The sequence below is a fragment of the Ochotona curzoniae genome, unplaced genomic scaffold (genome assembly GCF_017591425.1).
Source record: "Ochotona curzoniae isolate NIBS_2020 unplaced genomic scaffold, NIBS_Ocur_1.0 contig_1071, whole genome shotgun sequence".
In the NCBI taxonomy this organism is placed as follows: Eukaryota; Metazoa; Chordata; class Mammalia; order Lagomorpha; family Ochotonidae; genus Ochotona; species Ochotona curzoniae.
Window position 1 is genome coordinate 27,451,771 of NW_024464939.1, and position 12,901 is coordinate 27,464,671.

At 38.8% G+C, this 12,901-nt stretch overlaps 1 protein-coding gene across 2 annotated transcripts in view; it reads right to left on the reverse strand.

Annotated features, from left to right (window-relative positions):
• The window catches only part of RAB2A (RAB2A, member RAS oncogene family), a 68,347-nt gene that overhangs the window by 32,807 nt on the left and 22,639 nt on the right, over nucleotides 1-12,901 (reverse strand). The window contains exons 2-3 of one of the 2 annotated variants that reach the window (XM_040995081.1): nucleotides 11,987-12,058; nucleotides 2,786-2,853 (exon numbers count right to left, since the gene is read on the reverse strand). In XM_040995081.1, the coding sequence (XP_040851015.1) occupies nucleotides 2,786-2,853; nucleotides 11,987-12,058 (140 nt within the window). The remainder of the gene's footprint in view (nucleotides 1-2,785; nucleotides 2,854-11,986; nucleotides 12,059-12,901) is intronic. The other variant, XM_040995089.1, reaches the window with a different exon arrangement.

Sequence of the window (12,901 nt, forward strand, 5' to 3'; positions counted from 1 at the left end):
GTCAATCCCTCTCTGTACTTTCCCCTTCCAAATAAAAAACCAAAACCAAACAACAACAACAAAAAACAAATCTTTTAAAAAAAGATTTCTAGAGAATAAAAGATTAAAAGCATTACTAATGAAGCTGAGCAAATAACAGATTGAGCTAAAACATGCCTATTTTAAATATGGGGAGAGTATTTTCTTTGTGTTTGCTGCAAGGCATGTGTAAGTGATAAAAGGCAGGGCTGAACAGGACATAGAAAGGCTGGATGGAGACTCCCAGGAAGAACAGCCTCCCCTGTTCTTTTCCATCTGTCAGTGATCAGAAACTGGGTGCACTCTGACTTACCCTGGGTTTCTTTGACTTATCCTGGCAGACGTGTCTGGTGTTGGCTTTCGTTTAAAAAAAAAAAAAAAAAAAAAAGACACTCATCCCAGGGTGAAGGGAAAGTGCTTTAAAGGCAGGCACTTAGGGACTCTTATCACTGCTTCCAGCTGTGAACTGACTGATGGCCCTAGGTCTCTAAGGATTATCCACCATTTGCCAAACAAAGCAGGAATGCAGGATGTGAGAATTTTGCAAAACAAAACAAAAAAAACCTTATTAAAATTTTAAAGAATAAAAATTATATACAAGTGTATGACACAATTAAGTATCAAGAATTCTAGAGGGCCCCGAGCGGTAGCCTAGTGGCTGAAGTCTTTGCCTTCCATGAGCTGGGGTCCCATATGGGCACTGGTTCATGTCCCAGCTGCACAACTTCCCATCAGCTCCCTGCCTGTGGCATGGGAAAGCAGTCGAGGATGGCCCAAACCCTTGTGACCTGCGTGGGAGACCCGGAAGAAGCTCCTGAATCCTAGCTTCAGATTGGCTCAGCTCTGGCTACTGCGGCTGCTTAGGGAGTGAACCAGCAGATGAAGACTTTCTTTCTGTAACTCCTTCTCTCTGTATATATGCCTTTCCAAAATAATAATAATAAATCATAAAAAAGAATTCTAGAACCTTAAAAGCTCTCTAGGAGCAATCTTAATCTCAGGAATCCATTCCACAAAATGAGTATTTCCCAAGGTACCTTCCTTCAATTGCTAACATAGATGACAAGTAAGAAACTTAGTGACTAGAGAAAAATGATGATGATTAAATTTCGTGTATTTTACATCTGATGTACTGGTTTAGAGAATATTCTCTGACCCAACAGGAGACCTTCCTGCTTTCTCAGTTGGGCTCTGAGAAGTAGCAAGTCCTCGCGCTCCAAGGGAATGGTTCCTAAATTGTGATCCCATGATCCCTGGTCTCAGATTCTGCAGAAGAGCACGCTCTTCAGCTTCCAGTTGCATAATACTGCAGTGAGACAACAAGGGGAACACTCAGAAAGAGGCAGAACATGAGAACTAAGTATCATTTATTAAAGAGTAGAAACACTTTCAACTTGTAACATGACGTAACTTCTCATCAGAAAAAGTTGGTTTTTGATCTGGGAAAATTTAATTTCCATAAAACTATTCATTGTAATAAGAAATCAGTTTTATTTTAAAATGAACCGATGACTGAATGTTTAACAAGCTTCTCATTTTCTCCTTGTATTTATTTTTATTTTACTTGAAAGGTAGGGAGACAAAACCTTCCATTTCTGTTCCATTTGCCTACTCCTGTAACAGCTAGGGTGGACCATGCCAAAGCCAGAAGTCTGGAACTCAATTTGAATCTCTTACAATCACCTGCTGACTCCCACACATTTGTAGGAAACCGGGTCAAAGATGGAGGGGGTTGGGATACAGATCGGTATCTGAGCTGGGATGCTTGCATGCCAAATAGTGTTTAGCTGTTGAGTCAAATGCCCGCCCATGTCTCAGTTTTAACTTATAAAAACAGCAAACACTGATGGATTTAAGTCACACAGATTAAAGTTGTTTGGGCTTCTCTTTCATTTTTAAATGGATAAGGTTCTGAAATATAAGTTTGAAAATCACTGGCTTGGGGCTGGCAAGGTGGCTCAACAAGCTAATCCCCTGCTTGCGGAGCTGGCATCACATATTGTTACTTGTTCTAGCTCCAGCTGCTCCACTTTGATCCAGCTTGCTGCTTGTGGCCTGGAAAAGCAGTGGTGGATGATTCAACCCCTTAGGACCCTGTACCTATGTGGGAGACCTGGAAGAAGCTCCTGGCTTTCAATCAGCTCAACTCCAGCCATTGTGGCCATTTGGGGAATAAACCAATGGAAGGAAGATTTCTATCTCTCCTCTTTGTAAATCCACCTTTCCAATAAAAATAAGTATAAAAAAGAAAACCATTGCTTTACACTATCCATTATACAAAGTGAGTTCACTTTTATCCATCAAAGATGAGAAAAGAAAGAAAACAATCATTCAAATCACATTCTATATTCTGCTTCAGAGGGCAAACAACTATTAATTACATAATCCTACTAAGAATAAGATGGCTTCAGAACAAATACAAATATTAAAATAATAAGGTTTCAGTTAAGTTACCCCACTGCTTATGTTTTTACTTTATTTCACCTAATTAGATATGCAGATTGTTCTTCCTAAAAAGTTTCTAAAGCATTTGTTTAGACCACATACCCCGAGTATCACTCAGTCACCGACCCCTAACATCTCATCACTCACTGAAATCTCTCATTTCACACTACCTAAGATAAACTAATTCTCTTGGTACGCTAATGAATCTCATGGTTATAGGATATCAATGTAAAGCAAACTAAGTATAAACTACGCTAAATTAAAATGTACTTTTATAAACCAACTTTGGTAAGGTCATACAATGCATTTTTGTTTTACTTACCGTATCCCATATTTGAAGTTTTATCTGTTTCCCATCAATCGTTATCATTCGAGCGCCAAATTCTACACCTGAATAGAGTATAATATTCTTTGTCACATAAACTAGTTGAAATATATTTCACATTCAAGAATTAAAAAGCAGAATATCTGTATCCAGATAAGAGATAATCAGATTGATTTTAATAAATAGCTTCTATCCTCAGAAAACATATACACAATGGTAGAGGCAGTGATTAGCCATGGTAAGAACATGAAGACACTCAAGTCTGGAAATCAATATCAAGAAATCAATATTGGTCTTCATGTTTTGCAGACTTAGTAACACAACAACTTAAAAAAGGACTTATGCACCACACTTACTAGTAATACTCATTAATTACTAAAATTTTAACCACACTAATGTGGCAAGAGTCACTAAAAGGGACAGATGAATTTCAATATCATAGTTTTGTTTCCAAAATGGGTAATCAACAAGAAAAGAAATGTCCAAAATTGCTCACTAGTCACAATCACTATTTCATCTGTACTTACCAGCACTAATCCGTGAACAGACACACGCAGACGTTATCACATTATTTTAAATAGACGGCAATAATACATGTTTTTCATTCAATAATATATAATGGGTTTTATTCTATATCACAAGCATCTTTGTAAATCAATAAGCAAATATCACACCATTATTTTTGATGTCTTCATAATATATCTCCATGTTTAGAAACTTAATTAAATTGGTACTTGGTACTCCACTGCTACAAATTTAGGTTGTTCCCATATTTTCATCAAACAATAAATGCTAAAATGAAATTTCTGCAAATATTTTTCAACCTAGGATTTTGGCAATAAGGATTATCTGTTTGCCTCTTAAAATAGTGAATTTTGGTACAAAAAATTTTTTTAAATCTATACATGAGGGAGACTTCACATACATGAGGAAGGTGTATAATGAAAAAAATTATGCAGATTTCAATATTTTACATTAAAGTAAACTTATCTTTTAATTCTATACCTACATGAACTTTATGAAAAATCCCGTATATTACACCAAATCAATACTTTCTGGAGTGTATTCTATCGCTATTTGGATCAGAGTTGGAAAAACCAAAGACACATAAGATCCCCAGAAATCACATGTCTTCCTAGCTTAAAAACAAACAAACAAAAAAAACCACTTTTAGTTTCCCAAAAAAGAGCACACTGCCAGCCAGTGGCAGAAGTCCATTTCAGCATCCCTTGTATTTAGCCCAACTACAATTAGGAATATGAGAGAAAAAAGAAATTTATCCTCCTCTGCATTTTAGTACTTTGCCATTGAAGGGATGTAGTCAATATGAAGAAACTAAGAGTAAGTCCAGGTTGTTTAGGCTCAGAAATGCAGGAAATCTATGGAGTTGATATCCAGAAGTCATGATGTGCCAGTCTCAAACAGGATTTTCAGAATATTTACATACCTACCTATCTGTAACACATATAACACACGCACAAATATATACTGACACGTGTTCTTGGGGTCAGGAAACACAAAACCACCATGCATTAATGAAAATGAAAGTAGTTAAATCAGTGGCTAAGTATGATACTAGTTTACCTTGAAATACCAGTATTTAAAAGGAATATGCTGGGTATGGACTACTACTCAGTCATTAAAAAGAATGAAATTCTACCATCTGCAACAAAAAGGTCCCGACTAACCATTTCACTCAGTGAAATAAGCCAATCCCAAAAGGACAAATATCATCTGTTCTCTTTAATATAAGACAACCTTTATGTAAAATACAAGGTCAATAAATAAACAAGTACACATACAAGTACACACATGCATTCACCTAGAGGAACTGTATAATGGAGACTAGCATACTGAGAAGTGAAGACATGTTGCAGTATGTATTTCTACAAATAAAAGGACTACCAATGAAACTGCTAAATATGTCTTGACAATAGGAAGCTGGACTTTCTGCCATTGTCTACACCTGCAATGTCATGATATACTTAAAGAGCAGAATCATGGACTCGTGACTGTTGCTGAAGGACTACACTGTTTTAATAATATAGGAGAAAATAGTGGGGTAATGAATGGGGAGGATGAAATGGAGAAATTCTTGAGCCTATTGAACTGTATCATTTAAAAAAAAAAAAGAGGAATGCATTGGGAATGGTATGGTGCCACAGCAAGCTAATTCTCAGCCCTCTGGCACTTGTTTGTGTCCAGGCTGCTTCACTTCTGATCCAGTTCTCTGCTTGTGACCTGGGAAAACAGCAGAGGGTGGTCTATCTCTGTGGGACCCTATACCCAAGTGGGAGACCTGGATGAAGCTCCTGGCTGGGGATCAGCTCAGCTCTGGCCATTGTGGCCATCTGCAGGGGTGAACCAGAAATTGGAAGACTTCTTCCTCTGCCTATCCTTCTCTCTCTGTAAAATCCATCTTTCAAGCAGAAATATATTAAATAAAATAAAAACATCAAGAGGCAAAAAGACCAGCTAAAACGCTATTGTATTATTTAGATGAGATAAAGAATGGTGATGGGAAAAATAAACTTAAAAAGGAAGTTAAGAATGTGCTGTTGATTACTGAAAATTATGGTTTTTCTTTACCTAACAAAAGAGAGCTTTCAGTTTCAGCTCTAGAAATATTACTCTTTTCTATTTAACTTTTTATAACCATATCAATGTAGGTTTTACTACTGTATGTAGCAAAAGAAAATTCAAAGTGTTAGAAACAAATATAAAACCAAAATCCCCATTTCTTTTCTAGATGGTCAGGAATTTAAATCATTTTCCTTATGTGTATATGTGTTTGAGACTTCCAGTTAGTATTTTTTTAATTGGTCTAAACCATCATCTGCTATGCCCTTGAGGCTCTTTTCCATATACAAATCACACACAAAGTAGACAGTGGGAATGGATGTTTGCTGAGACATTCACAACCCACCTCACAGTATCTGAATCTAATGCTCAGTTATTGTTGAGATCTTGATGATTTGATGTTGAGAAACCGAGCTTGAGGACTCCAGCTTCCTGTTAATGCTGCCCCATGAGGCAGCAGTGACAGCTCAAATAACAGGGTACTTGTCTCATACAGAAGTCTGAACCGAATTCCAAGGTCCCAGCTTCTTTCCTGTCTTGGTTGGTACAGGCATTTGGGTATGAATCAGGACGGGAGCTCTGCATTTGACTTTCATTGTTTAAAGACAAAAACAAAACGAAAAATAAAGCCCAATACACGTTAGGTACCCAATACAGGTGATTTAGGAGACACAAAGATGTGCAGAGAAAGAAGAGGTTCCTTCTTCTGGGTAAAAGCGGGGAATGCTCATTTGAACTTGTCTGCAAGTTCAAGGCCAGAGCATCCAGGCGCTGGGCTGCTGAAGATGCCAAAGTGGAAAGCAGACCTTTATCAGAACACAAGACAGCGCTAAGCTTTCAAAATAGAAACCTGTGCAAAGAAGGCTTCACTTTTCCTAATCCCACAATAAAGGAAAAAGATGTAAGAAGTAACGTATTTAATTTTCTATGAAAAACTGTGTTTGGAAATTGGAGACTGAAATACAGACAATTCTGATAACTTCTGCTAAAATGAGATAAAATGATTGAAAAGTAAAAAAGAAAATGCTGTCATGAAAAAGGGAAAAATTAATTATGCCTAAGGAGAAAAATTACCAAAGTATTGTCCTTAAGTAGGTGTTGGCTAGGATTGTAATAGCTCACTCACAGTGTTGAGAAGGCTGTTTACGGACACAATGGTAGTAGGTGGGTGTACTGGTGATGGAAATCTGTTACTTTTCTATTTTCTGAGTGAAACAGAAATTAACATTATCAAGTAAAAGAGAAGACAGGAATGGAGTTGCACGTGCCAAAGAATAGATGGTACCATATAACTGTAAAGGAAAGTGAAGAGCGAGTAGATCGGAAATAAAATATAGCTGCCAGCCAGTTCCAAGGGTTTGCTTTAAGTTGGTGTTGCAGAACTTAAAAATGAGGAGTTAACAAAGCTGTCTTTTTCTCTGGGCAAGTCTAGTTATATTTAGGCATGGAGTAGACAGTTGGATCTAATGTAAAGTTTAGCCACCTGAGTATGATAAAGCAAAAGTGGGACAAGAGGATTGAGGGTATATGCAGAAATGACCATAAGGACAGAACAGTTAGAATTAAACATGAGTGTGTGTGTGGGGGTGGGGGGAGTGGAGGTAAGAAAAGAGGGGTGAGAATGAGAAGACGGTACGTTGAAAAGATTACAGCCTAGAAGAGGTAAAAAAAAAAAGTTAGCATTAAAAACTGAAGGAGTAAGGTGGAAGGATGGCAGGAGTAATTAAATAACCAGATGTTTAAAAGTAAAACTGAGGAGTGCTCTAGTTTTTGGTACCATGAAGGTATCAGCTGTGACCATGACCGTAATGGAGGAACATAGATCAGTGCACAAGATAGGAACTGAGAGATTAGAATTTGGGAGGATATGTGCTTATTTATAGGCATGAGACAGACAAAACACCACAGATTTCTAGCTCAGCAATCAACACTTGATGTATTTCCCAATTTAAATGATGGTTCCATTTTTTAAAGGATTTACTTATTATATAGGATTGCAGCACTACATGTGGCACTCTGATTCAGTGTTTCTTAAACCTAAATATTTATATGAATCATTTGGAGATACTTTCAAAATGCAAACTGTGGGAGTCAGTGTTGTGGCTCTGGGGTTAAACCATAGCTTGGGAAGTTTGTATCCAATATCAGAGAACTGGTTCAAGTTTTAGCTACTTTGCTGTGGATCCAGTTTCCTGGCATGAAAGGAAAACAGTGAATGGTGGCTGTCCACATACCTGAGTCCCTCCCACCCTGGGGAAGACCTGGAGGGAGTGCCAGGCTCTAAGCTTTGGTCTGGAGCAACCCCAGTTATTGCAGGCACCTCACGAGTGACTAGTAGATGAAAGATGATTCTGTCTCTCTCCTGCCCCTGTCTTTCAAATAAACAAATAAATAGATAAATAAATAAATATAAATGATGACACTAGGATCTTGATAAGCTCCCACGTGATACTGATGCTGCTGGTTTACTGCAGTAGCCCAGGATCCAACCTTGAGTTGCAAAGCTCTATTCTAAACCCTCAACGTGACTGCCATGAAATTACTTAAACTACCACTGTAATTGTTTCTTATTCTGATAGACAACGAACAAAGTATATGCCAGAACATTCCCTGACTTTCTATGCCCTTTTACTCTTTCATAACACATAACATATAAACCAATATTAAATATTTTACTTTCATTTTCTGTCAAAGTATGCAGCAGTCAAGATATGATCTAACGCTTATCTTAGCAAACATTCTAAGGTTCTTTTTAAAAAAAGGAGCTAATGATCTGCTAGATGCTTTTCTGTCTGAAAAATAAGTTGCTGCAATAGGTGTCAAAACTGCTAAGCAGGCCTTCTGCAGAAACTGAACGTTAATGACTAATACACACTGCTTCTAGAGGTCTGTTTATTTAGCTTGACTGAATAACTGGCAACACTAAATGTGCTCCAGCTACACTGTATGTAAGGGGTGAGAACAACAATTGGATCAATCTTTACTTTCAGAATTGCCCTACAGTGGAACAGGCACTAATCATCATTATCAACCATGAATATTGAGGATCTATTAGTGTTTTGGGAACAGACACGTGATCCTAAATAGCTTTGCTGCTTCAGATATTACAGATATTTTTGAAAAGTGATAAAGTGTTATCTCAACTATGGTGAAACATCATAAATACTGAGATCTTTTGCAAGGAATCCACTTAATAGGATCTACAATAATCAAGTCCAAGGTTAAAAAAGGGAGTTCATGGCAGCTTCCGTCTTTACTCTGATAATGGACTGTTGCTAAAGACAAGGTTAGACTATGATCTACTTTGTTGAAGTCCACTGGACACAGTTTCCCTGAACACACAGCAAATAATGAGTGGAACAGCCTAACTGCCTTTAGGAGGAATGATCACAATCACAAAGTAGTCCTAACACCAGACCTATCATGGACAATATCATTTACCAGCCATGTCAGTGCTCAGTGTTATGCTGAAACTCTGCCTATATCAGGGATGGTGAACATTTACAACCATTAATGGCCATTTGGACATTTATAACTTTATTTGTGGAACACAAAAAATAATCAAGTAGCCTGCTATATATTTACTGCACTTTGAATCCCATTTGTGATTTCCTCGGTAAAGCAAGACGAAATGATTTCATAGATTTTGTGTGTTCCAAGGATGGGACATTCCTCATTCTTGGTTTATACAGTTACTCTTTCTAGCCTGTTTTTCAGTATATTTTTATAGTTCTTCCTTCCCAGTGAACGTTTCCCCACAGCAAGGGCATATACGTCTCACTGCCAACAGGGGGGACTGCAGTCTGGGGTAAGCACAGTTAATTGTTTACACAAGAACTTGAGTAAATACAGCTACCAAGGGAGGACACACTGAGAAGAAAAGCAGAAGGGTGTAAAAAAATACCAGATGATCAGGGAACAGCAAGCAGTTAAGAATTGATAGGAGATGGTATTATTATGTGTTAGGAAAAGAAGAAATAGTGAGTGGGAGACAGAAGAAACAAGCTTAGGAATCAGTGATAAGCAGAGTAGAGAAAAGATCATTACTGCAGACTAAAGACAAGGACCTATGACTAGCTAGGATAGCTAGATGTGAGGGCATTGCAAGAGTGGCTGCGTAAGACTACTGACCCACTGTACCCGTCCCTGCCCCCGCCCAGTACCAACTTGTAAACTATATTGTACAAAGTGACTCTCAGCCCATGGCCAAAGCTGGACAGAACAAGGGGTGAACAGATTTGAAGCAATTTAAGTCAATGAGTTCTCTTCCCTAGGGAACTTGGAATTAAGCATGAGAATCTTTGCTCTCCAGAAGCTGACAAGAACTTTGGAGCTATCGATAATAAGATTTCTCAGCTTGGAGACAGAAAAATTAAAATTACTGGTCAGTGAGAAGGGAAAAAAACAGAATGGAAAAGAGAAAAAACAGAGAAAGAACAAAGGAAAGATGTGAGATGGAGAGACAGAACTTCCCGTAGTCCTGCTCCTAAGAGGTCTGAATGCTTGTTCCACGCTATCCAGCTACTTCTCTGCTCTCAGGTGATGTAAAATACACCCATTGCTAAAATATTGAATTCTCTTGTGTCAGCTGAGTTAGGATGTCTCTTTGGTCTGCTCCCTCATTTCTCTACAAAAAACCAAAAACCAATGCCTAATTCCTAACAGTAGGTACAGTAGTGTCCTGTAAACTGGGCATGCCATAACAATTTAGAAATTTATTAAATTCAACAAAAGGGAACAACACTTTTGTTTAGTATCCTATACTGTTTGATTAGTTGCCTCAAGACTAACCTATTGAACAAAGATCAGGTCATGTGCAAAAAAGTACTTCCGAAAGTTAAAAAAGTCCTGAGTTCTAGAACGAAACAGTTCTGCCTGCTTTACTCATCACAATGGTATGCTATGCATGGATTTCAAACAGAAGTTTTTAAAGCACCCACATAAGTACCAAACTAGAATATCATAGTTTTACTAACAGCTACTAATGAAAGATTTTAGTATATCCACAAATACAAGTAGCTTATCTAAGACTATAAACTAACCTAACAATTTGATTCATCTCTAACTTTGAATTTGCATTTTAAAAATACACAGGGCAAAAAAAATTACACAGGACACAAGAATCAACATGCCAAATGTGGCACGCTCAGAACACTGAAAACAGGTAGCTAGTCACTGAAATGGTAATTGGTCTTCAACTTAACTTCTTTTTTGTACATCTGATGAAGTTCTAACTCTACAGGGGACATAGATTTAGAAGAATAATCCAGCTAGATTCTTTGGCTTTAAGTATGTAATTTTTAAACAAACAAGAACCTCAAAACAGGGTGATTATTTAGCTTTTTTAAAAAAACATTTAAGGGGGCCCGGCATGATGGCGCAGTGGTTAAGGTCCTTGCCTTGCACGCCCGGGATCCCATATGGGCGCCAGTTCTAATCTCGGCAGCCCCGCTTCCTATCCAGCTCCCTGCCTGTGGCCTGGGAAAGCAGTCAAGGACGGCCCAAAGCTTTGGGACCCTGCACCCACGTGGGAGACCAGGAAGAGGCTCCTGGGTTTGGATTGACTCAGCTCCAGCCGTTGCGGCCGCCTGAGGAGTGAATCATCGGACAGAAGATCTTCCTCTCTGTTTCTCCTCTCTGTATATCCGCCTTTCCAATAAAAATTAAAAAAAAAAAAAAAATTAAGGGCCCAGTGGAGTGGCCTAGTGGTTAAGGTCCTCGCCCTGAATGTGCTGGGATCCCATATGGGCACCGGTTCTAATCCTGGCAGCTCCACTTCCCATCTAGCTCCCTGCTTGTAGCCTGGGAAAGCAGTCAAGGGCGGCCCAAAGCCTTGGGACTCTGCACCCACGTGGGAGACCTGGAAGAGGTTCCAGGATCCTGGCTTTGGACTGGCGAAGCACCGGCCATTGTGCTCACTTGGGGAGTGAATCATCAGATGGAAGATCTTTCTCTCTGTCTCTCCTCCTCTCTGTATATCTGAGTTTCCAATAAAAAAATATAAACAAATGTTAAAAAACATTTAAAACTTTTGTAACTATTAAAAAATAAGTAATACCTCTATTTTAAATAACAGCTAATATCAGTTGACTATATGCTACTAGCAACTAAAAAGGCATTCTTCCTTAGTTATTAGCTATACGTAAGTCTGGACCATTTACCAATTTGTTAGGTACTGTTCTAATCCTCTACCTCTATTTACTGCTCAAAGTAACATTGTGGGGCTGGAACTACTGTTAATTTCCTTGTATAGACAGAGGAAGAAAGACATGGCCAGTGAAGTAGCTTGCCCAGCTGGTTAGTGGTAATGAAATCCAGCAAGCCTGTCTAGTTCTCTTGCTTATACCACAATGCTATATTTACTGTTCAAATGATTATTCACCTTAAAATATAAGTGAAATTTTAACATTACTATTTTTCTACATGTTATCATTTTTGCAAAGTTGGGTAAATGTTTTACTATACAAATCTCCTGGAAAAAAAAAAAGGATAAATTCTGTCAGACAACAAGTTTAGCTGTGTTGATTCTGGAATCATCACTGTAGAATAGACCCTATTGCATCTTCCATCTAAACCACCCAAATTTGTCGTGCTTCTCTTCTCTTTTGCAAAACTTACCAATAGTAAGGTCATGTACTGGTTGAAACCTCTTGTCCGTAAACTGTAGCAATAAGCATGATTTACCAACACCTGCAAGTTAAAAATGAAAAAGACAATGAATTAAAGAGAAAACTCACAGAAACCAAAAACACTTCACAGGAGCACAAGGACAAGTGGCAGCTGGGGATCCTGCACTCTGGAACAGCCTACCGTAATTTCCCAGTACTCTAATTTCTTGAGAAGTTTAATGATTGCAGATTTAGCTGAAAGTTGTATATCCTTTCTTTTCTTTCAAAGATTTATTTATTTATTTATTTTATTGCAAAGTCAAATACATATAGAGTGAGGAGGAGAAATAGAAGATCTTTCATCTCCCCAAGTGACCGCAATGGCTAGAGCTGTGCCCATGCAGGCAGGAGGCAGGGGCTCTTCTGGGTCTCCCATGTGTGTGCAGGGTCCTAAGACTTTGGGTCGACTTTGACTGCTTTCTTAAGGCCACAAGCAGGGAGCTGGAGGGGAAGCGGGGCTGCCGGGATTAGAACTGGTATCTATGTGGGATCCTAGCTTGTGCAAGGTGAGGAGGACTTTAACCACTAGGCTACCGCACCAGGCCCTATAATATGTATTTTTCACAATGTTGTCTGAGGGTCTCTTTTGTGACTGCCTGGATCAGGACAACACAATATGAACTTGGTGCTTAGGAGGCATAATACATGGTGCTCAGTGTTGTGAACATAAGAGGGCATAGGCAAGTGTGCCCTCATTCCCTCCCCAGAACAGCCTCCCCTGCCCAGAGCAGTTTTCAGGAGCCAGGGCAGGAGGGGGCTGGACAAGGCTCAGTTGGCCAGAGAGAAGAAGTACAGCCACTGCTTCACCCCTGACTCCTCTCCTGTCACCTGTCAGCCCAAGGAGCCACCCTCCAGGACAGGAATG